This window comes from Petaurus breviceps, unplaced genomic scaffold (assembly GCF_028583685.1).
Source record: "Petaurus breviceps papuanus isolate PSGF00001 unplaced genomic scaffold, PetGlider_PUasm1.0 188, whole genome shotgun sequence".
Classification (NCBI taxonomy): Eukaryota; Metazoa; Chordata; class Mammalia; order Diprotodontia; family Petauridae; genus Petaurus; species Petaurus breviceps.
Genome location: NW_027185804.1, coordinates 22,938,258 through 22,960,665, shown reverse-complemented (window position 1 = coordinate 22,960,665; position 22,408 = coordinate 22,938,258). Strand labels below are relative to the sequence as shown.

Below are 22,408 nucleotides of genomic sequence, written 5' to 3'. Positions count from 1 at the left end.
GAAAGGGAAAGGGAAAGGGAAAGGGAAAGGGAAAGGGAAAGGGAAAGAGAAAGGGAAAAGAAAAGGGGAATGGAAAGGGAAAGGGGAAGGGAAAGGGAAAGGAGAAGGGGAAGGGAAAGGGAAAGGAGAAAGGAAAGGGAAAGGGGAATGGAAAGGGAAAGGGGAAGGGAAAGGAAAAGGAAAAGGGGAACGGGAAGGGAAAGGGGAAGGGAAAGGGGAAGGGAAAGGGGAACGGAAAGGGAAAGAGGAAGGGAAAGGGGAAAAGGTTATCATTTAATAGCAAATATTCTTAAGAGTTCTACAGAGAGCAAAGCCAAGATGGTAAAGGCAGAAACTCACCTAAGCTCTCCAAAATTTCCTTCCCAACAACTTTTAAAAGGTTGAGGTGAAACAGTTTTCTAGCCCAATATAATTTGGGATAGTAGCAGGAAAGGCCTGTCTCACTGGGGTGGTAGTTGGGCCTTGAGTGTGGCAGCATGAGGTGAGTGGTGCCCATAAGGGAGTAGAACAATTGATCAGAAGGAAATTACAGGGGACCCTTTGTTGACACTAGACGCTGCCCATACTCAGTTTCAGGTCAAGGTCTGAGGGTAAGGAAGAGCACCAGCATACTTGTGCTTGCATCCACAAGGAAGTGGTGACCCTGGGCACAGTTTTAGGGTGGAGAAGAGCACTTATGGTTACTCACAGGAGACCAGCAGTCCTAGTTTTAGGCCCAAAGCAAAAAGGAGCACTGACTCTCAAGATCACAGGAAAGCAGGAGCCCAAGTCACAATTCCAGGGTCATAAGAAGCAAAAATTCTTGTGGCCACAGGGGAACAGAGGCTTTGGTCACAGTTCCAGGGGAAAGAAGAACACCTGTGGTCATTCATAGAGCACAGCACAGGTCAGGACAGCAGTGACCACACTTCTTCTTAGATCATATCATCTTGGAAGAGTCAAAAACTTACAGGTCCCCAGAATTATCTCTGAAAACAGCTGCATAAAAAATCTGAAGCTTGGAATAGTGCCCCCTTCACCCCAGGAGCACAGCCCAATTTTCACATCAAGTCAAAGTCAAGAAACAGGCTGAAAAATGAGCAAGCAACAACAAAAAAAAGAACCTGACCATAGAAAGGTTACTATTGTGACAGGGAAAAAAAAACAACACAAACTCAGAAGAAGACAAAGAAGTCAAAACAGCTACATGAAAAACTTCAAAGAGAAATTTGAATTCGTCACAGGCCAAAAATGAATTCCTTAAAGGGCTTGAAAAAGGATTTTAAAAATCAAGTTTAAGAGGTAGAAGAAAAACTAGGAAAAGAAATGAGACTGATGAAAGAAAATTATAAAGAAAGAAAGAGATGGGGCGTCTAGGTGGTGCAGTGAGTAAGAGCGCCAGCCCCATAGCTGGGAAGACCAGAGATCAATCCCGGCCTCAGATACTTAACACCCACACAAAATAACTGGCCGTGTAACCTTGGGCAAGTTATTTAACCCCACTTGCTTTAAAAAAAAAAAAAAGAAAGAAACACAAGAGTTGGTAAAGAAGACAAAAAAAAATACTGAAGAAAATAACACCTTAAAAAAAAAGAACTGACCAAATGGTAAAAGAGGCACAAAAAATCTAATGAAGAGAAAAACTCCTTAAAAAGCATAATTGGGAAAATAGAAAATGAGGTACAAAAGATCACTGAGTAAAACAATCCCTTAAAAATTAGAAATTAGAATTGGGTAAGTGGAATCTAATGACTCCATGAGACATCAAGAAACTAAAACAAAATCAAAAGAATTAAAAAATACAAGAAAATATAAAATATCTCACTAGAAAAGCAACTAGCCAGGAAAACAGATCCAGGGGAGATAATTGAAGGATTATTGACCTAGAAATCCATGATTTAAAAAAAAAAGTCTAGATATCATATTTCAACAAATCATCAAGGAAAACTGCCCTGATATCCTAGAACCAGAAAAAATTTTTTTAAAGAATTCACCAGTCACCTCCTGAGAGAGATCCCAAAATGAAAACTCCCAGGAATATTATAGTCAAATTCCTGAGCTCCTAGGTCAAGGAGAAAATTATTATAAGCAGCCAGTTCATATAATATGTAGCTACAGTCAGGATAACACAAGATTTAGCAGCTTCTACATTAAAGGATCAAGGGGCTTAGAATAGGTTATTCCACAGGGCAAAGGAGGTAGTACCCAGCAAAAATGAATATAATCTTTCAGGGGGAAAAAAGTAGACATTTAATGAAACACAGGACTTTCAAGTACTCCTGATGAAAAGACCAGAACTGAATAAAAAATATCACTTTCAAATATAAGACTCAAGAGAAGTATAAAAGGTTAGACATGAAAAGAGAAATCAAGGGATTCAATAAGGTTAAATAGTTTACATTCCTGAATAGAAAGATGATACTTTTAACTCCTAAGAACTTCATCGTTATTAGGGCATTTAAATAAGTATACATAGACAGAGGGCATGGGTGTGAGTTGATTATGATGGGATGAGTTAAAAAAATATATTAAGGGTTAGAAAACAGGGATGCACTGGGTGAAGTGGGAAGGAAGAGGTAAAATGGGGTAAATTATATCATGTAAAAGAGTCGCAAGAGGAGGAGCTTTTACAGTGGAAGGAAACAGAGGGGTAACACTTGAAACTTATTTTCATCTGGCTCAAAGACAGACTAACGTACATACTCAATTTGGTACAGTAATCTACCTTGCCCTACAGGGAGGTAGGAGGGGAGGAGATTAAAAGAAGAGGGGGCAGGGAGAGACTGATAGAAAGATGTGCAGATTGAGGGAGGAGGAGGTCAGAAGCAAAAGGAGAGTGAAAAGTGAGAGAAAGGATAAAGGAAGGATAAACAGAGGGAAATAAAGTTAATAATCATAACTGTGAGTGTGAATGGGATAAATTCACCCATAAAATGGAAGCAGATAACAATGGATTAAAAACAAGAATCCTACAATACGTTGTTTACTAGAAACATACAGAAGTAAAGGTAAGGGGCTTCAAGCAGAATCTATTATGGTTCAGATGAAGTTAAAAACAATTCTGTAGTGTTGATATCAGGGCTTAGTTTTTAATAACTTTGTCCAGGAAGATGTAGATTAGCATTAATTCTTAGATTTTGCTGGTTTATTTTAAAAGACTCCCACAGTTTTAAAAAAAATTACACTTGAAGGATTATTTCTTTTTTTTCCTGGATAAATTTTTAAAATCCTATTTTTCTGATACCTTGTTTTTATATCACCTTCATATGGAAGAAATATATTCACATGGGAAAGATATTTTCCCTTATTCTGGGAACTATGCATTGATAATAGATATTTTAAAAAGAGGGAAAAAAGCTCACTGGCAAAACCAACCAATACATCAATCATGTCTGACAGTTAGGAGTAGGTGTTTGTATATTATTTCAAATGTTATACTTAGTCAACAAATATCATAATAGTTCTACTACCTGGTCATACTCCAGTGCTCCTGGGTATAGTGGCCATCCAAGAAATAACTCAGCAATCACACAACCCAGCGACCACATGTCTATGGCTTCACAAAACGGTAACCCCAATATGATCTCCGGAGCTCTGAAAGTCAAACAAAGTACATTTGATGAACTTACTAAATTAAAACCAAAATTTTAAAAATTATTTTGACAGTTTTATCACTTTAAAATGACTTTATGTAAAATATCCACCAATATGAGAAAATGTTTTATGTTTTTCTATTTAAAAAATGATAAATGTGGATTTCACCTTGTAAATCTAAATGTCAAATCATAGACGCTCTTTGCATTAAATACCCCATTTGTGCCAGAATTCCCTAGAACACATACCTAAAACCAAATAAAAGGTATCTGATACTCCAAAGTATCTGTCAAAGACCCTGCAGTTCTAATCTTCACAATTAATTTGAATGTTAACTTGGTTTCCTAAATCACAGCAGATTATAAGCAGAAAATTGAAGGAGAGGGAAATGTAACCTTTAGAACCAGTCACTAGGTAGTAAGAAAAGTAAATGATAGTCAAAAGCTGACAAAGAGAAAAGACAAAAAGTCCCTTAGAATACAGTAAAATAATAGTCGTGATGATAATTGTAAATGATCATTAATTTAAAAATAATTAAATTTTAAAAGGCTAGAAAAGTACATACTTTAGAATATATAAGGATCAATAGTACCATAGTATCAGAATGGTTAAAATAAAAAGCCTTTTTGCTCTTGAAAGAGCACTTCCATTATCTGTAATTATATCTATACCCAACTACTCCAGCATTTCCCAAGAACACCCAATGATACTTCAAGTCAAATCTTGATCTGATCTTTACCAGAATGCTAGACACAGAATCACAATGCTCTGTTTTAAGTACTTTGGCATTTGCATGGTATGATGATAAAGGATATTCATTATTTAACTTGACATACTATAAGGGCCAGAGGTACCTTCAGAATCATGAAGAAATGTTAATTTTTCTAAGACTTTTAATGCAGGAGTTCTTAAGCTTTGTTGCATGGACTCCTTTGACAGTATGGAAAAGCTTATGTATCTTGGAATCATATTTTGTCTCATTTTTTAAATTATACAAAATATATTTTCATATTAGCCATGTGTAAAAAAGGCAAGAAAAATTTAAAAAGTGTAGCAGCAAGCACCTCAGGGTCCCCAGGGTGGCTGCCAGCACAGATTCTTAGATCTGCTTTGCTAAAGAAAAGCAATCAAAATGGGTTAACAAGCTTACTTTAATCAATCAAACCATATATCATTTACCTAGTTCAGGGGGGAAAGGTCAGCACCCCGAACTTCATAGTATACAGAGGTTACAAGCATAAGTAACAAGAACATTTCAGCAGACAGGCTTCCAAACTGTCCAACCATTACATCCATACCAAATCATAGTTACCAGAGAGGGAAGCACCAACATCTGGGTTTTTCAAAGCCGGGGGGCTCTCAACAACGGCTGCCCAGAGTCTCATCTGATCAAATCACACAACACTTCTCAAAGTGAGCCCCAAAACAAAGTCTCACATCAAGGATTATGTAGCCTTCTCCTGGATCAGAGAATGTAACAACCCTCTTGACCCACTGCCCAATCACAAAGCATCAAGGGGTGGGCATTTCTGAGAAACAAGCCTCCCACCACAAGCACCAGGTGCACTTAACCTAGGGGCAGGGAAGATCTTAAAAATTTACATTCCCATAACAAAAAGTGAAAAAAATTATGGTTCAATCTGGATTCAGACTCCATCAATTCTTCCTCTGGAGACAGATACCATTTTTCATGATAAGACCTTCAGAACTGTTGAGAATAGCTAAGTCATTCATAGCTGTTCTTCCTACAATATTGCTGTAACTCTGTACAATGGTCTCCTGGTTCTGCTCATTTCATTTTGCATCAGTTCATGAAAGTGGTTTTTCTGAAATCGGTCTAATCATCATTTCTTATAGCCCAACAGTATTCCGTCACAATCATATACTACATCTTGTTCAAAGAAAAATTAAGTTGTACACAATAGAGACTCAGTTTCACATATAATCCTTGCTTTCTGTTTCTACTTCATATTTGGAATGCTATTTCATTTGGTGTTTAAATTCACACTAAAAAAAAAAGAAAATGAAAATAAAAATAAAAGTAAACAATAAAATTAAAAAGAAAAAGTACAGCATCCTACAAATAATACTCAACAAGTGCCAGTCAATCAAGTGTTATATTACCAAACCAATAAACATAATCATTACCGTGTTTCCCCAATAATAAGACACTGTCTTATTATTTTTTTTTTTTTGACAGAAAAACACCAGAGTGCTTATTTTCAGGGGAGGGCTTATTTTAATGAACATTGACAGCAATTTTGATAAACAGGTAAATGTGAACAAAAAAATGTACCTTTATTCAATAAGCAAATCACTGGGGAAGAACAGGATGAGGCACTCACTGCTGCAGCTCTGATTGGATGCAGCTCGGAGCGCGGCATGCGTTTCACCCCGGGGGGGGGGGGGGGGGGGTGCAAACAGAGAGTACCATAATGTAGCGTGTAGTGCAGGGGATCACCTTCACTACAGTAGCAATCTCAATAGGGCTTATTTTCGGGGGAGGGCTTATTTTAGAGGAATCTTACACAGTAAAGGGAGGGCTTATTTTCGGGATAGGTCTTATTATCGGGGAAACACGGTATTTCAATTTTCAAAATATGAAAAAGTTATTCATGAATGACAGAGAAATCTAAAGAAGCACAGAAACTTGCATAAAACTAATCTTTAATCAAAGTTATATTTGTTTCCTCTTGTAAAAAAAGGGGGGAAAATATTACTGCCCTAAGTGAACTCTATGTTATAGCACAAGACAATCTGTGATTTTTTTTTTTGCACAAATTCTGATTAGTTTTCACACTGCTAGGTTAATCAAAATGACAGGTTAAAATTGCATTACTAAATGCCATCAGATATTTTCTAAATAAACATTACTGAAACATTAAGCTACTGTTTTAGCATGTTTTTAATATTATATAATTTTTAAAAAAAATATCACTCTGCCAAGTCAAAAATTTATTAACATTTCTCAAAATTATATATTAATTGGATTGAAGCTCTGCCATTAGTAGATTATCTGTGATATTCACATTTCTCTTCCTTTCTCTTCAGTATACATGTATTTTGATTTCAAAACTAGTCAGATACAATAAAAGTAAATATACTGATTTTATAATAGCTCTATTTGACATTTTAATTAAATCCCTTTATAACTCAAACATTTCTTCATAATTTTTTTTTACATTAAATACACTATCACTTTAAAACATCCCATTTTGAGAGCTACTCTGATCCCATGAAAAATCAACATTAATTTTACTTAAGAGTAGGTAGGTTAAAAGTATTTATTAAGCACTTGTGCCAGGTACTATGCTAAGCACTGGGGGATACAAAGAAAGTCAAAAGATAGTCCCTGTTTTCAAGAAGCTTATGTATGATCTAATGGAAGAAACAACATGCACGGGGGCGGCCAGGTAGCACAGCGAGTAAGAGCACCGGCTCTAGTGTTGGGATGACCTGGAGATCGAATCCTGGGCTCAGATACTCAGCACCACACCCAGAAATAACTGGCCATGTAACCTTGAGCAAGTTACTTAACCCCGATTGCTTAAAAAAAAAAAAAACAACAAGCACACTAAGTACAAACATACAGGGCAAACTTGGAATTAATATCAGAGGGAAGGCATCAGTATTAATGAGGACTACCAAAGGATTTTAGCTGGGACCTGAAGGAAGCCAAGGGAAGACAGGAAACAAAGATGAGGAGAGAATTAAAGGTATGGGGCACCATCCAGTAAAAAGGTTGAGTCAGGAGATATAGTGTCTTATGAGAAGAAAAGCAAGGAGGCCAGTGTCACTGGATGGCAGAATATGTTGAAGGAAGGAAGGTGTAAGAAAACTGGAAAAGTAGGAAGGATCAGGTTTATATTTGATTCTGGAAATAAAAGAAAGCCACTAGGGTATATAGACTGGGGGATCACATGGTCATACTGGAGAATGGGGAAAGTCCTGAGGCAGTGAGAACAAGCATTAGTCTCTTTCAACGATCCAGAGATGAGGTGATAAGAGCCTATACCAAGATGGTATTAGTATTAGAGGAAAGAAAGGGGTTGATATAAATGATGTCACAACAGTAGAATCAACAACACTTGCCAACTGATTGGATATTGCAGATTGGTTTGTGTTATTTGTCCTTCATGCTTGAAGAGGACCAAAATGACATCACTACATCGGGGTCATGGCAGCATGTGTCTGACTGTGGCTGATCATATAAAGAGCTCAGAAGGCTCTACCAAAGGTCAGGAAGAAATAGCCCACATTAATATTTAGAGTAGAAACATCTCTAAATTTGCACATCTCCCATTTCTTTGGAGCTATTGCAATTCTGCTTTGCTCACAGAGTACAGCACTTTCTTTGATGTGGGCATGCCATGCTGGGTGACCCTGTTCTAGTGTCTTCCATGTCTTACAATAGATTCTAAAGATCTTCAGAGAGACCTTGAAAGTGTCCCTGTATCGCTTTTTCTGACCTCCATGTGAGTACTTGTCTTTGTGTGAGTTCTCTGTAAAAGAGTCTAGGCAAATATACATTTGGTATTCAAACAACATGGCTAGCCCATCAGAATTGCACTCTCTGCAGTAGAGTTTGAATGTTTGGCAGTTTAGTTCAAGAAAGAACCTCAGTGTCCGGTACCTTATCATGCCAGGTGATTTTCAGAATCTATCTAAGAAAATTCAAATGGAAGTGATTCAGTGTCCTGGCATGGCACTGGTATACTGTCCAGGTTTCACAGATGTAATGATGAGGTCAACACAACAGCTCTATAGACCTTCAGTTTGGAAGTCAGTCTAATACCTCCTCTCCCACACTTTCCCTCAAAGCCTCCTAAACACAAAGCTAGTTCTGGCAATGCATGCATCAACCTCATTATCTATATTACATCCCTGGAAAGTATACTGCCAAGATAAGTGAACGTAAATTACCCACAGCATTCAATATTTCTTCATTTGCTATATATAACCAATGGTTCCGTGAATGGCTGGTGTGGTGCTGGCTAATAAAGAACCTCTGTTTTCTTGGTGTTAGTTGTCAGGCCAAAATTAGCACAAGCAGCAGAGAATTGATACATATTTTGTTGTATCTTGGTCTCAGAGGTTACATTGAATACACAATCATCTGCTAACAAAAACTAACTCTCCTTCCATTTTAGTCTTGGCTTATAGCCTTTTCAAGTTAAATAATTTACTGTCACTGCTGCAGCTGACCTTGATGCCATTTTTGTTCTCATTTGAAGGCATTTGACAATACAAAAAACACCATGCTAAAAAGCATGAGAGCAAGCACACAGTCCTGCTTCACTTCACTGGTAACTGGAAAAGCACAAGAGCATTGTCCATTATCCAGAACCCATGTAAGCATTCTATCGTGAAACTGATGTACAATACTGATGAACTTCTCGAGGCAACCAAATTATGACATAATTTTTCACAAACCCTCATGACTGACAGTATCAAAGGTCTTGGTGAGATCAATGAACATTGTGTACAAATGTCTGTTCTGTTCCTGACATCTCTCCTGGAGTTGTTGTGTACCAAACGCCATATCAACTGTTCCAGCCACACTGGCTTTCAGATAGATGACCATCTTACAGATGAAGGATCAGTCTATTAAGCAGGACTCTATAAACAGTCTTGCTAGCAATGACTAAGAAAGAGCCAGCCACACACCCTACCCACCCCTGTGATTATCACATGACAATCTATTTCCTTTACCTTTATAGAGATGGACGACGGAGATATCCGTAAACTCCTAGGGAATAACTTCCTCTTGCTATATAACCCAGAAAATTTTGGTTGGCTTTTGTATAAACAATAGGACCTAACATTCCCTCCCTCCCCACCTCCAACCTTATAAACCTCAGCTAGAATAGAATCAGCACCTAGTGCTCTGCCACAAAAAAGGAACTTAATTGTATTTAAAATCTCTTCTTCAGTTGGAAATTTGCCCAGAGAGGGATTGACTACAGCTTCAGGTAAACAGTCAATGGTTGCATCATTGATTGATGACAGTCTGTTGAGAATACTATGGAAGTCTTCAGCCCATCTCTCCAGGATCAAGTCCTTATCACTAATCAATGTTGCTCCATCAGCATTGAGTGGTAAAGATGCACCATAGGTCTCTGACCCATAAAAAGCCTTCAGGGCATGATAAAAGCTTTCTGGATTATTACTATCAGCATAAAACTGAGTATTATCTGCCTTCTTACAGAGCCAAGAATGCTACACCTCTCTAAGCTTTGCTTACACTTTACTTTTGAATGTTGTTAGAAACAGATGAACTATCCTGTTGGTAAACTCTTATAGAGTTCTCATTTTTTTGTATAGGAACTTCTGAATTTCCCCATCATATTCAACAAACTAATCTTGATACTTGCAAGTGTTCTGGCACAGATGAGTAAATGCTGTACAACAAATCTCTGAAAGCTGCCCACTCCTTTTCTGCTCCATTGTTGCCAACTTATGTTGGCTCAGCTTTTCCTACAAGTTAGCAGTGAACTATTCACTTCTGAAAAGTGCTCTAATCTACTGACATTAAGTCTTCTGATAGAAACCCCATCTTGCCTTGGTGGCATCACTTTTGTTGAAAGCAAGTATTTAGCTTCGAAAAGATAAGTCTATGATCAGTCCAGCACTCTGCACCACACATAGCCCTTAATCACTCACACTCAGTTGTCTCTTCTTACAATCACATAGTGTATTAAATACTAAAGTTTGCTGCAAGGGTACATCCACAAAGTTTTACTGCATTTAGACAGTGATGCATTTAGAAGACAGTGATGGTGATCAGGTCATGAGATAAACAAGTCTTCAGTAGTAAGTGAACACTGCCATTGCTCTTTCCAACTCCATCCCTCCTACAAGAACTCCCTAATATGTCTGGCAGTCTGCAGTCCTACATTAAAATCACCCAGAATTATAAACTTGTCTTCTTTTGGCACACTTTGATGAGGGTCTTCAGGTCTTTGTAAAATTTTTCTTTGACTTCATCTGGCATCATCATGGTGGGAGGATATGCACTGATGATGGCAGTGTGACTCTTTCCTACAAGTAGCAATCACATTCTCAAGAGCCAGTCATTCATTCCTTTTGGCAATCATACAAACTTGTTGACTAGATTAAGTTTAACTGCAAAACCTACACCAGCTTCATGGAACTCCCCTTCATTACAACCACTCCAGAAAAATGTGTATCCAACTGCAACTTCGGTAAGATCTTCATTTGCTAGCCTTGTTTCAGTCAAGGGTTATTACATACCTGCTGAGTACTCACAAGAGTTGTTCATTTTTCAGGTCTATTGGATTTTGTGTTGTCCGTAGGCATGTACACCATGTACCGATGGTGAGAGGAATCATCTTCACAAAATTTTTTGTACCTTTTTGTGTGTTTTGATCACAGGGTAGAATTCTCACCTGCTTCAGTAAGCAGACCAGATTTGGGTGAAGCAGACAATTTTTAGGTCGCCTTTTCTAGCCACCTCCTCATGCCAGAAGGTGTCAGTGCAGTTCTTCACTCTATGGCCTGGGCCACCTGTGTGCAGGGTTGCCACTACAGCTCCCAGTATATCTGCACCTGCTGCTTTGTCACTTGCCTGTTGCCACAGGACTTTGAGGTAGGTAAAAATGGTAAAATGTTATGGGTGTTATCTTTTGATTCATGCATAAACTGGATGTGAGGTAGAGTTGCACAGTTGTCAGTCTCACTTTCTCTTCTAGAGTTATCCAAGTTCAGTGGCAAGACAAAAGTCAAGATGACTGGTAATGGCACTGGATGATCTTGGTATCTTTGATGTTTAACAAAGCTCTAAGTGTTCCACAGCAGATGTTTCAGCTACCTTCATAGCCATCAGAACAAACTGCTCTCATCCACTGGCGAAAATCTTCACATGATTAGGGTAGAAATCCCCTAACTCACGAAGGGGTTTGAGACTTCTTGGTTCCCCTCAACCTGGTTTAGCCAGACTATTAAAATGGTTTACTGGAGTGTGTGGCCACTGCACATGCTACAGCTTCTTGGAGCCACAGGTAGGAGCTGGGTGAATCAGGTGGACTCAAAAGGTGGAAAACAGTCCTGAAAAGGGCTCAGCAGCCCTCACACAAAAGGTACTAGTCCCTGAACACACCCTACACCCCATACTGGGGAAAAGAGAAAGTTAAAAAGTGAAAGATGACAACTCAGTTGTGAAAATGTTCTGAACAACAGTGGCTAAAGGATTCTCTATTTTGTAGTAAGTACACTTCAAAAGCAATGACCAAATCAAATCAACATTAATTAACTGCTTACTGTGTACCGCCATGCTTGATGATTATATGTGTGTGTATGTGTGTATTTCATTAAGAGAGTAGAGTTATGGTTTCACATGAAGAAGAATCTAAGGAAGGAAAAAGTATTAATTGTTAATCATACTAAGAGGTTTGAGCCATTCAGACCTAGATTTATAAAGATACATAATTTGCCAAAAAATAGAGCTGTTGGGTTTTGTTTATTTTTAACAGCTCTCAAAGGGTTAATCATTAAGCTGAGGATACTGCATATTACTTTATAATACTAAATTTAGATAATATAGTCCCAGTCATCATAAAATTTACACATAACACATAATATAAGACAATATTACATAACTACAACAGAGTTTCAAAATAAAGTGCAGTAAGGTCCTCAGGATAAAGGTTATAAGAGTTTGATAGAAGAAAATCTATATTAACTACAAAGTAACATTACTGTTAATAAAGCACTTCAAAATTTGTTCACAGAAGTAAATGGAAATAGAAGGCTAGAAATACATTCCTTTCCTCAGGGCAACATTCTTTAAAAAAAAAAAAAAAACCAAGCTCAGTATTTACACAAATTTATCTTCCCAAATCGAGAGCATGTTATTTTTCTAACTTTTAAATTTTCAAACTGTCAACTATGAATCTGTGTCAGTTCAGATCAAAACATATCTTAACCAGAATACATCACCCGAGGGGTAGGAGTGAGTGTTACATGTAATAAACAGGCAAGAAGAACTCTCAATAAATCACCCTAATATGCAATATTGCACTACAATGGCAGCAGTGTTTGGGAGAGCTGCTTGTGCTTGGCTTTACATGCACACACATATGCCCATCCATACAGATTATTTCATGCCTAAAATAAACTTTCATTCTTTTTTAACTATAATTTTCCTTTTTACTTTTTTTGCATTTATTTAGTATTTAATTTTTCCCCAGTTACATGTAAACAACAATTTTTGACACTTGTTTTTAAAACTTTGAGTTCCAAATTCTCTCCCCCACTCCTCCCTCTCCCTCACTGAGGTGAGCAATTCCATATATATTATATATGTGTAATCATGCAAAATATATCCATAACAGTCATGTTATGATAGAAAATATAGATTAAAAAAACTCAAGAAAAATAAAGAAAGTGAAAAAAAGTCACTTCAATCTATATTCAGATACCATCAGTTCTTTCTCTGGGGATAGATAGCATTTTTCAAAGTAAGTCCTTCAAAGTTGTCATAGATCATTGTATTGCTGAGAATAATTAGACACTCACAGCTGATCATTCTACAATACTGCTGTTACTTAGCACCCATTGCATTTCACTTTGCATCAACCCATGTAAATCTTTCTAGGTTCTTCTGAGAGCATCTTGCTCTCATTTCTTATAGTACAACAGTATTCTATCACAATTACATACCACAACTTACTCAGCCATTCCCCAACTGATGTGCATCCCCTCAGTTTCCAATTCATTACCCCCAGAAACGAGCTGCTATAAATATTTTGTGTGTATATGTATATGTGTATGTGTATATATGTGTGTGTATAAAACACATATATACATATATATCCTTCTCCTTTTTGTTTTTTATCTCTTTTGGGATACACACCTAGTAGTGGTATTGCTATGCCAAAGGGCATACATGATTTTATAGTCTTTTGAGCATAGTTCCAAATTGCTCTACAGAATGGTTTAATCAATTCACAACTCTGACAACATTTTTCCCACTTCCCCTCCAATATTTGTCATTTACCTTTTCTGTCCTGTTATCTAATCTAACAGGTATGAGACAGTACCTCAGAATTATTTCAACTTGCATTTCTCCAATCAATAATGAGTTAAATTTTTTTTTCCATATGGCTATGGATCACTTTAATTACTTCATCTGAAAATTGATTTTATCTTTTAATCACTTATCAATTGGGGAATGGCTCTTCTTTTTATAAGACACAGTTTTCTACACTAGAGAAATGAGGCCTTTATCTGAGAAGTTTGCTTCAAACTTTTTTTCTATAGTTACTACTACTGTTATTTCTCTCCATCCTATTCCGCCTACCCCTGCTTATTCTATTCTTTCTTACCCTGTCCCTCCTCAAAAGTGCTTTGCTTCTGATTACCCCTCCCTTCTATTACCACCATCCCCTTCTATTTTTCTGTAGGGTAAAATAGATTTCCATACCCTCCTGCCTGTGTATCTTAACTCCCTCAGTTACATATAAAGACAATTTTTAACATTCATTTTTATAACTTTGACTTCCAAACTCACCCTTCCTCCCACCCCACCCACCCTCACTAAGAAGGCAAGCAATTTAATACAGATTATACATGTATAGTCATGCAAAACACTTCGATAATAGTCATGTTGTTTCCTTTCACCCTGTCCCTCCTCAAAAGCATTTGCTTCTGATTACACTTCCTCCAATCTGCCCTCCCTTCTATCAACCTCCCCTCTACTTCTCCCCCCCCCTTTTCTTATCCCCTTTCTCCCTACTTTCTTGTAGGGTAAAACACATTTACATACCCAATTGAGTATGCATGTTATTCCCTCCTTAAGTCAATTCCAATGAGATAAGGTTCATTCATTCTCTCTTACTTTCCCCCTCTTCTTCACTATAAAAGCTTTCTCTTGCCTCTTTTACGTAAGATAATTTGCCCCATTCTATCTCTTCCCTTCTCCTTCTCCCAGTACATTCCTCTCTCATCCCTTAATTTTATTTTTTAGATATCATTCCTTCATATTCAACTCTCCCTGTGCCCTTTGTTGATACATATTTGCTCGAACTACCCTAATAATGAGAAATGTCTCATGAGTTACAAATATCATCTTTCCATGTAGGAATATAAACAGTTCAACTTTAATAAATCTCTTATGATTTCTCTTTCCTGTCTGCCTTTTCATGCTTCTGAATCTTATATTTGAAAGTCAAATCTTATATTTAGCTCTAGTTTTCATCAAGAATGCCTTAAATTGGGGTGGCTAGGTAGCACAGTGAATAGAGCACTGGCCCTGGAGTCAGGAGGACCTGAGTTCAAATCCGGCCTCAGACATTTGACACACTTACTAGCCGTGTGACTTTGGGCAAGTCACTTAACCCCAATTGCCCTCCAAAAAAAAAAGGCCAAAAAAAAAAAGAATGCATTAAATTCCTTTATGTCATTGAATGTCAATTTTTCCTCTCATTGATTACATTCAGTATTGCGAGGTAGGTGATTCTTGGTTTTTATCCTAGCTCCTTTGACCTCCAGAATATCATATTCCAAACCCTCTAATCCCTTAACATAGAAGCTGCTAAATCTTTTGTTATCCTGATTGTGTTTCCACAATACTTGAAATGTTTCTTTCTGGCAGTATGCAATATTTTCTCCTTGACCTGGAAGAATTTGGAACTCTGGAATTTGGCTATAATATTCCTTGGAGTTTTCATTTTGGGATCTCTTACAGAAGTGATCAGTGGTCTCCCTCAATTTCTATTTTACCCTTGGGTTCTACAATATCAGGACAGTTTTCCTTGATAATTTCTTGAAAGATAATATCTAGGCTCTTTTTTTGATCATGGCCTTCAGATAGGCCAATAATTTTTAAAATTATGTCTCCTGGATCTATTTTACAGGTCAGTTGTTTTTCCAATGAGCTATTTCACATTTTCTTCTATTTTTTCATTATTTTGGTTCTATTTTATGATTTCTTGATTTCTCACAGTATCACTAGCTTCTATTTCCTCCATTCTCATTTTTAAGAAATTATTTTCTTCAGTGAGCTTCTGGACCTCCTTTTCCATTTGACCAATTCTTATGTTTAAGGCATTCCTCTCCTCATTGACTTTTTTGGTCTCTTTTGACATTTGGTCTAGTCTATTTTTTAAGATGTTATTTTCTTCAGTATTTTGGGGGTCTCCTTTAGCATTGTTGATTTGTTTTTCATGATTTTTCTTGCATCACTCTCATTTCTCTTCCCAATTTTTCCTGTATTTCTCTTACTTGATTTTCAAAATCCTTTTTGAGCTCTTCTATGGCATGAGACCAAGTCATATTTTTTCTTGGAGGTTTTAGATGTAGGCACTTAGATTTTGTTGTTTTCTTCTGAGTATATATTTTGATCTTCCTTGTTGCCAAAGTAAGATTCTAGTCTTGAGGTTTTTTTCTGTTGTTTGCTCATTTTCCCCACCTATTTCTCGACTTTTTAACTCTTTGTTACAGCTGGGATCTGTTTCCAGTATGGAGGGAATACTGTCCTAAATTTCAGGAGTTTTGTGCAACTGTTTTCACAGATACTTCTAGAGACCTGTAAGTTTTCAGTTCTTCCAATGTGGTATGATCTAAGAAGAGGTCTTTACTCCTCTCCTGGCTTGTGTTGTGGTCTGTGAGTCACAACAAGCACTCTTTTCTGCCCTGGAACTGTGAGGAGGGTTCGCTCTCCACTGCCACAAGCTCTGCTATGTCAGTGCTCCTCCTTGTTCTAGGATGGCCACCCAGATCCAAGTATGGGCAAAGCAACAGAGTCCTGCCTCAGTGCCAGCAAAGACACCTGTAATCTCCTTCTGACCTTCTCTTTCAATCTCCTTACAGTCTGTGGGCTGAGAGCTCTGGAAAACAGCCACCACCACTGCTGACTCAGTCACTCCTCAGGCCTGCTCCTGGTTTGCTGGAGTCTGGGCTATGTTGGGGCCCAGGCTGGACTGCGCTCCTCTCTCACCGAGGTCCAACAGCCTCTTCCCACTGACCTTCTAAACTGTCTTTGGTGTTTGTGGATTGAGAAGCCTGAAAATCACCACAGTTGCCAGTGACTCCGTTCCCTAAGGCATGCTCCAAGTTTGCTGGGGCCCAGTCTGTGCTTACACGGCCTACGCTGGACTACTCTCTCAGCCTAGCACAACAGACCTCTCCAGATTGTCTTGGGCTAGAGAGTTGTTTCACTGTCTCCTTGTGGGTTCTGCTGCTCTAGAATTTGTATAGAGTCATTTTTTACAGGTATTTGGAAGGGTTTAGGGGAGAGTTCTAGCAAGATCCTACTTTTATTCCACCATCTGGACTCCAGCCCAAACTTTCATTCTTTAAGCAGTCAAAATACCTAGTAACTTTTTCCTCAGATCTAACTTTCCAAATGAAGTCAAATGTCAACCAACTCCAAAGATGAACCATATTGCTAATAATGAGAGGCAGGGATGTAAAGGGAAAAGTGCACTGGACTTCAAGTCAAGGAGAAATGAACCAAATTTTGGCTCTCCCACTTAAGTCAGATGTTCAGAACTCAGAAATTCACTTTCCTATAAAAAATCATAATAATTGGAGGCAACTAGGTGGCACAGTGAATAGAGCACCAGCCCTGGAGTCAGGAGGACCTGAGTTCAAATCTGGCCTCAGACACATAACATGTACTTACTAGTTGTGTGACCTTAGGCAAGTCACTTAACCCCAATTGCCTTACCTTATCCCCTCCAAGAAAAAAAATTATAATAATTGGTAGGCACATTCCTACAAAGGCCTATTTTGCCCATAATCTAAAAGATGTACCATGCACTTAAAATGTTTTAACAAAACCTTTTTTTAATATAAAAAAATTTAAACAAATAGAAAAATAAAAAATTAAGGTTAGCAGCAAACATTTTGTATCCATATTGAATGACATTGCTTGAGGAAAAAACTAAATCTATATTATCATTTGATATAGTTCAATACTTTGAATGCTCCATGATTTCACTGATATTCATAGCCTCCTAATGGTACAGATGAGTCAGGAGAACTCAAAACCACCAGACAATTTTTTCCTGGACCCTGCCTCCCCCCAAAAGAAGGAAATTGAATATACAGTGCAATAAAATCACAGACAGCAATTCACAAAAATATTTGTTAAGTCTAAACAGCAGCATGATGGGTGGTAGCAACTTCATTGGGTGTAATTTTCTTAAGTTCTACTTCTTCCTTGGAAACTCTGGCTTTATATTTATGGCACTTACTTGAATAAATAAGTGCTGTCAAAACCCAAACATGACAAAGCACAAAAGCCAACAAATCAGCCCACACCAGTTAACAGAAAACATTATTTTGGAAAACAGCTGTTCACAAATATGGAGAATGAATTTACTAACATTCTTTCCAAGCCAACATTATCAATGCTTTACATTTCCAAACTGAACTGAAACAGGGTGTAGTAGAAAAAGCACAGGACTGGAAGAAAAGAGCTACCTGAGGTCCAAGTCCTGACACTACCAAGATACTCCCAAGGTATCTGGAATCCTATATGGGATCAGAAATTTAGAGCTGAAAGGGACCTCAGGTCATTTAATCCAATGTTCTAATTTCACAGATGAGGAAACAAAGACCCCATAGATTTGAATGCCTTGCCCAATTTCACTTGGGCATTAAGCAGTTTGGTTTCAAACCCAGGAATCCTGAGTCTAAATCCAACACTTTCCCACTATCTCAAACCACGTCTCTCAACTGCCATGCCCCTCCTTCCAATCCATCCTGTGGAGTGGTCAAATTAAACATTCATATCATTCCACAGCCCACTGCCTACATACTCATGTTTACACCCTTTAATCTAGCACCAAGACTCTTGATAATCTGTCCTGAAGCTCCCTTTTTCAGCGGACTCCTCCCCTACATATATCCTACACCACAGCCAAACTGACTATTTGTCATCCTCCAAACAGCTTTGGTTATTACTCCCCACAATCTTTGTCACTTTTCTCATACTATTCATTCTGCCTAATTCTACAAAGACCACCCTCTTCCATTCATTAAGTTTTCCTTGAATCCCCTCTTCGTAAGTGATGTTTGCTTCTTTTGAACTCTTGTTGCCATGTGCTACACTGTTATGGTCCTTACCACATACTGCTTTTTGTATTCATTTTTATTTCCACAACTTTGTAGCAGCAAGCACCCCAGCATACCCAAGGTGGCTGCCAACACAGGTTCTTAGATCTGCTTTTCTAAAGGAAAGCAACTCAAAATGGGTTAACAATCTTGCTTTAATCAAACATATGTCATTTACCTAGTTCAGGGGAAAAAGTCAGCACCCCAAACTTCAGAGAATACAAACAAGTTACAAGCAGACAACAAATACAGAGAAACATCAGCAGACAGGCTTCCTAGTGTCTGACCATTACATCCATATCTAGTCAGTTACCAGAGAGGGAAGCACCAACATCTGGGTTTTCAAAGCCAGGGAGCTCAACGGCTGCCCAGAGTCTCGTCTGGTCAAATCACACAACTCTTCTCAAAGTGAGCCCCAAAACAACGCCTCACATCATCGTATATATAGCCTTCTCCTGGATCAGAGAATATCACAACCCTCTCGACCTACCGCCCAATCACAAAGTATCAAAGTATGGGTGTTCCTGAAAAACAAACCTCCCACAGGCTCCAGGTGACCTCATTCAGCCTATTAGGGGGCAGAGTATATTTTCAAATCAAAAAGACACCATGGAGGGCTCTTTCCACTAAACCATTTTCAATTTTTTTTTTAAACTAGACTTCTGAATTTATTTGGTCTAGAGGGCTTCTGATGAGGAACTCCCTCTATGAATGCAGACTGGCACCTGCTGTACAATTTATAATCTTAGAGAATTGCCTGGGACTCTGAGAAATTAAATGACTTACCCAGGGTCACAAATCCAGTCTTCATCTGAGTTAGGACTTAAACCCAGGCCTTTCTAACTTTTAGGCTAGTTCTCAATCTATCATGTCACGTTCCTCTCAAAATAATGTCTTATTTCCACTTAATGTAATTATAATAATTCTTCCTTATCACGAGTTCTTAGCCTGGGGTTTTTGAACTTATTTAAAAAATCTACTGATAACAGCATTTTGGCATATTTGGCTTCCTTTGTAAGCAAAAGTATTTTATTTCATACACTTAAAAATACTATTCTGAGGACTCCCTAAGATTCTCCAGACTGCCTAAGAGGTCTGTCTCACACACACACACACACACACACACACACACACACATTAAGAATTTCAACCTTACATCATTATTAAATAATTATATTCAAATTTCTACATATTCACAGTTATCTGAAGTTTGCAAAGCACTTTTTCCCTCAAATTTCATATGGTAGGGAATAGAAATATTGCCAGCCCATTTTAATAGATGAGGGCACTGAGATCCAGAAAGGTTAAGTGGTTTGCTCAATGTCACACCACCATGGAATGCCAGAGACAGCATTCCAGCTGGTCTTCAGACTCTGTCTGCTGGTTTTTCTACTTATACCCAAGATGTCTTTCTAATTTGTTAAGAATCTATTGTGTTCAGAGCGTTATGCTCAAGAATAAACAACTTCTATAATCCTTAATCTCTTCCCTCATGGAAATTAATGCCTTCAGGAGGATACAGGAATATATGTGTGTATGTGTGTGTGTGTATATATGTGTGTGTGTATGCATGTGTGTTTACATATATGTGTGTTTATATACACACAGGTATACATGCATAGGTATACACATCTAGGTATGTCTATATATACAAACACACATGTGTATCCTTCAGTCATTTCAGTCACATCTAACTCTTTCTGATCTCATTTGGGGTTTTCTTGGCAAAGATGCTGGAGTCATCTGCCACTTCCTTCTCCAGCTCATTTTGCAGATGAGGATATTGAGGCAAGCAGGATTGAGTGATTTTCTCAGGGTCACACAGCTAGTAAGTGTCTCCATCCAGACTGAACTCTGGTCTTCCTGACTCCCAGGCATCTAGGTGGTGCAGTAAATAATGTGCCAGACCTAGAATCAGGAAGACGCATCTTCCTGAGTTCAAATCTGACCTCAGACACCTACTAGTTATATGATTCTGGACAAGTCATTTGACCCTGTTTGCCTTGGTATCCTCATCTGTAAAAAAAAAAAAAAAAGCTGGAGAAGGAAATGGCGAACCATTCTAGTAGCTCTGCCAAGAAAACTTCCAATGCGGTCACAAAGAGTCAGACAAGATTGAAATGACTGAACAACAAACTTCCTGCCTCCAGACCCAATGCTCTGTCCACTGTGCCACCTAGCTGCCCCCCAACATGTATATACATATTAACATATATTATCCATATATGTATACGTGTGTGCTTGTAGATGATAGATACTAGATAAGGCATATTTCATATTATCTTTATTTATATATTAAGAGACTGAGAAGGTGCCAAATTGAATGCATAGAGGGAGCTTCCTTATTCTCCCTTATTTGGGATTCCACTGTACCAATGATATCACAGGTCTTGTCTCCATTCCCTGCCCCTACACATGCACACATGCATTTCTGTGTACGTACATATGTGTGTGTGTGTGTGTGTGTGTGTGCTGCCCAGACATTTGATTTCTTCAATATGAGGGGCTGCACAAAAAGGAAACTTGTCTCCCTTTAGGCCCACACTTCTACAGCTTCAGGCCCAAGAGTTGTCTGGGACACTGAGACACTGAGAAGTCGGGTGCACAGCAGTGGGTGCCAGGGGCAGGACTCGACCCTCAGCCACCCCAAAACTGAGGCCTCATCTCCCTGCCTTCATTCTGCCCTGCAGTGTCTGCCATGACACCAATGATGATCATAGTTGGCATTCACACAGGGCCTTACAGTTTACAAAATGCTTCACGACTGTTCTCTCATTGAATCCTTGCAATATTCATGGGACAAGTAGTATGAATGCTGTTATCTCCATATTAAAGATGAAACTTTATAGAACTTTTATAAAGGATCAAATAAAAAAAATTAAAAAGACACAAGTCTATCAAAGGGCCTAGGGGCAGGGAAGATCTTAGATTCCTATTCCCATAACACTTTCCCAGTGCTTTTTTTTTAAAGAGCTGAGACGTCACTGGTATGGGAACTCTTTTTACTGATGTTAAGTAGATATCCACAAAAATTCTACTCCAATTCCTCATCATGCTGTGGGTATAAATCTGAGCTCTGCAGGTTCTAGCTGTGGTCACACAATCTTTGTTAGAGCCTAGCAAAGGCCATATCTGAGTACAGGTCCAGAGATCAGTCCTACTGATCAGAAGGACCAGAAAGTTAGCCACCATATAATGCAGTTTGGGCCAAAGAAATTTATGAATATACTTACCACAAAAATATCTGCTAACAATATTTTATTTCTCTAGCATCGGGGATGTAACCCAGTTTGGGGAAAAGTACAAAACTTGTTTAAAACCAAAGCTACACTTAGCTATACTAGACCAATTGTCCACACAATTACATTTCAGTCTTTCCTAAGTAAAACAACAGTATTAGAACAGGAAACAGAAAATTCTCAGAACATTTTGGAGAAAAGTCAAGAGAATTTTTTAAATGATATTTCAATCACAAAGCGTCCTACTACAGGATTAGTTTGGAGACTGGTGAGACAGAAGAGATTTTCTTCCTCCTCATTAAGATATTTGGAGCTAATGTTATCAGGACCATGTTACAAACAAATAAATCTTTCTGATTACATAACAGGCACAAAATATTCTGATCATTCCAAAATAGCACTTAAATCATTTGACTGATCTTTGCAATCTCTTCAGGTAGAAAGCACTATATAAGGGCCAGTGATATCCAAAGGCCTATATAGCTATGCCAAATGATGCCCAAACTATTACTACT

General features: G+C 38.1%; 1 protein-coding gene across 8 annotated transcripts in view; it reads right to left on the bottom strand.

Moving 5' to 3' along the window:
* HIPK3 (homeodomain interacting protein kinase 3) overlaps positions 1-22,408 on the bottom strand; it is a 168,603-nt gene that overhangs the window by 30,538 nt on the left and 115,657 nt on the right. For all 8 annotated transcript variants that reach the window (XM_069091372.1, XM_069091374.1, XM_069091376.1 and 5 more), the window contains one exon: positions 3,450-3,573. In XM_069091372.1, the coding sequence (XP_068947473.1) occupies positions 3,450-3,573 (124 nt within the window). The remainder of the gene's footprint in view (positions 1-3,449; positions 3,574-22,408) is intronic.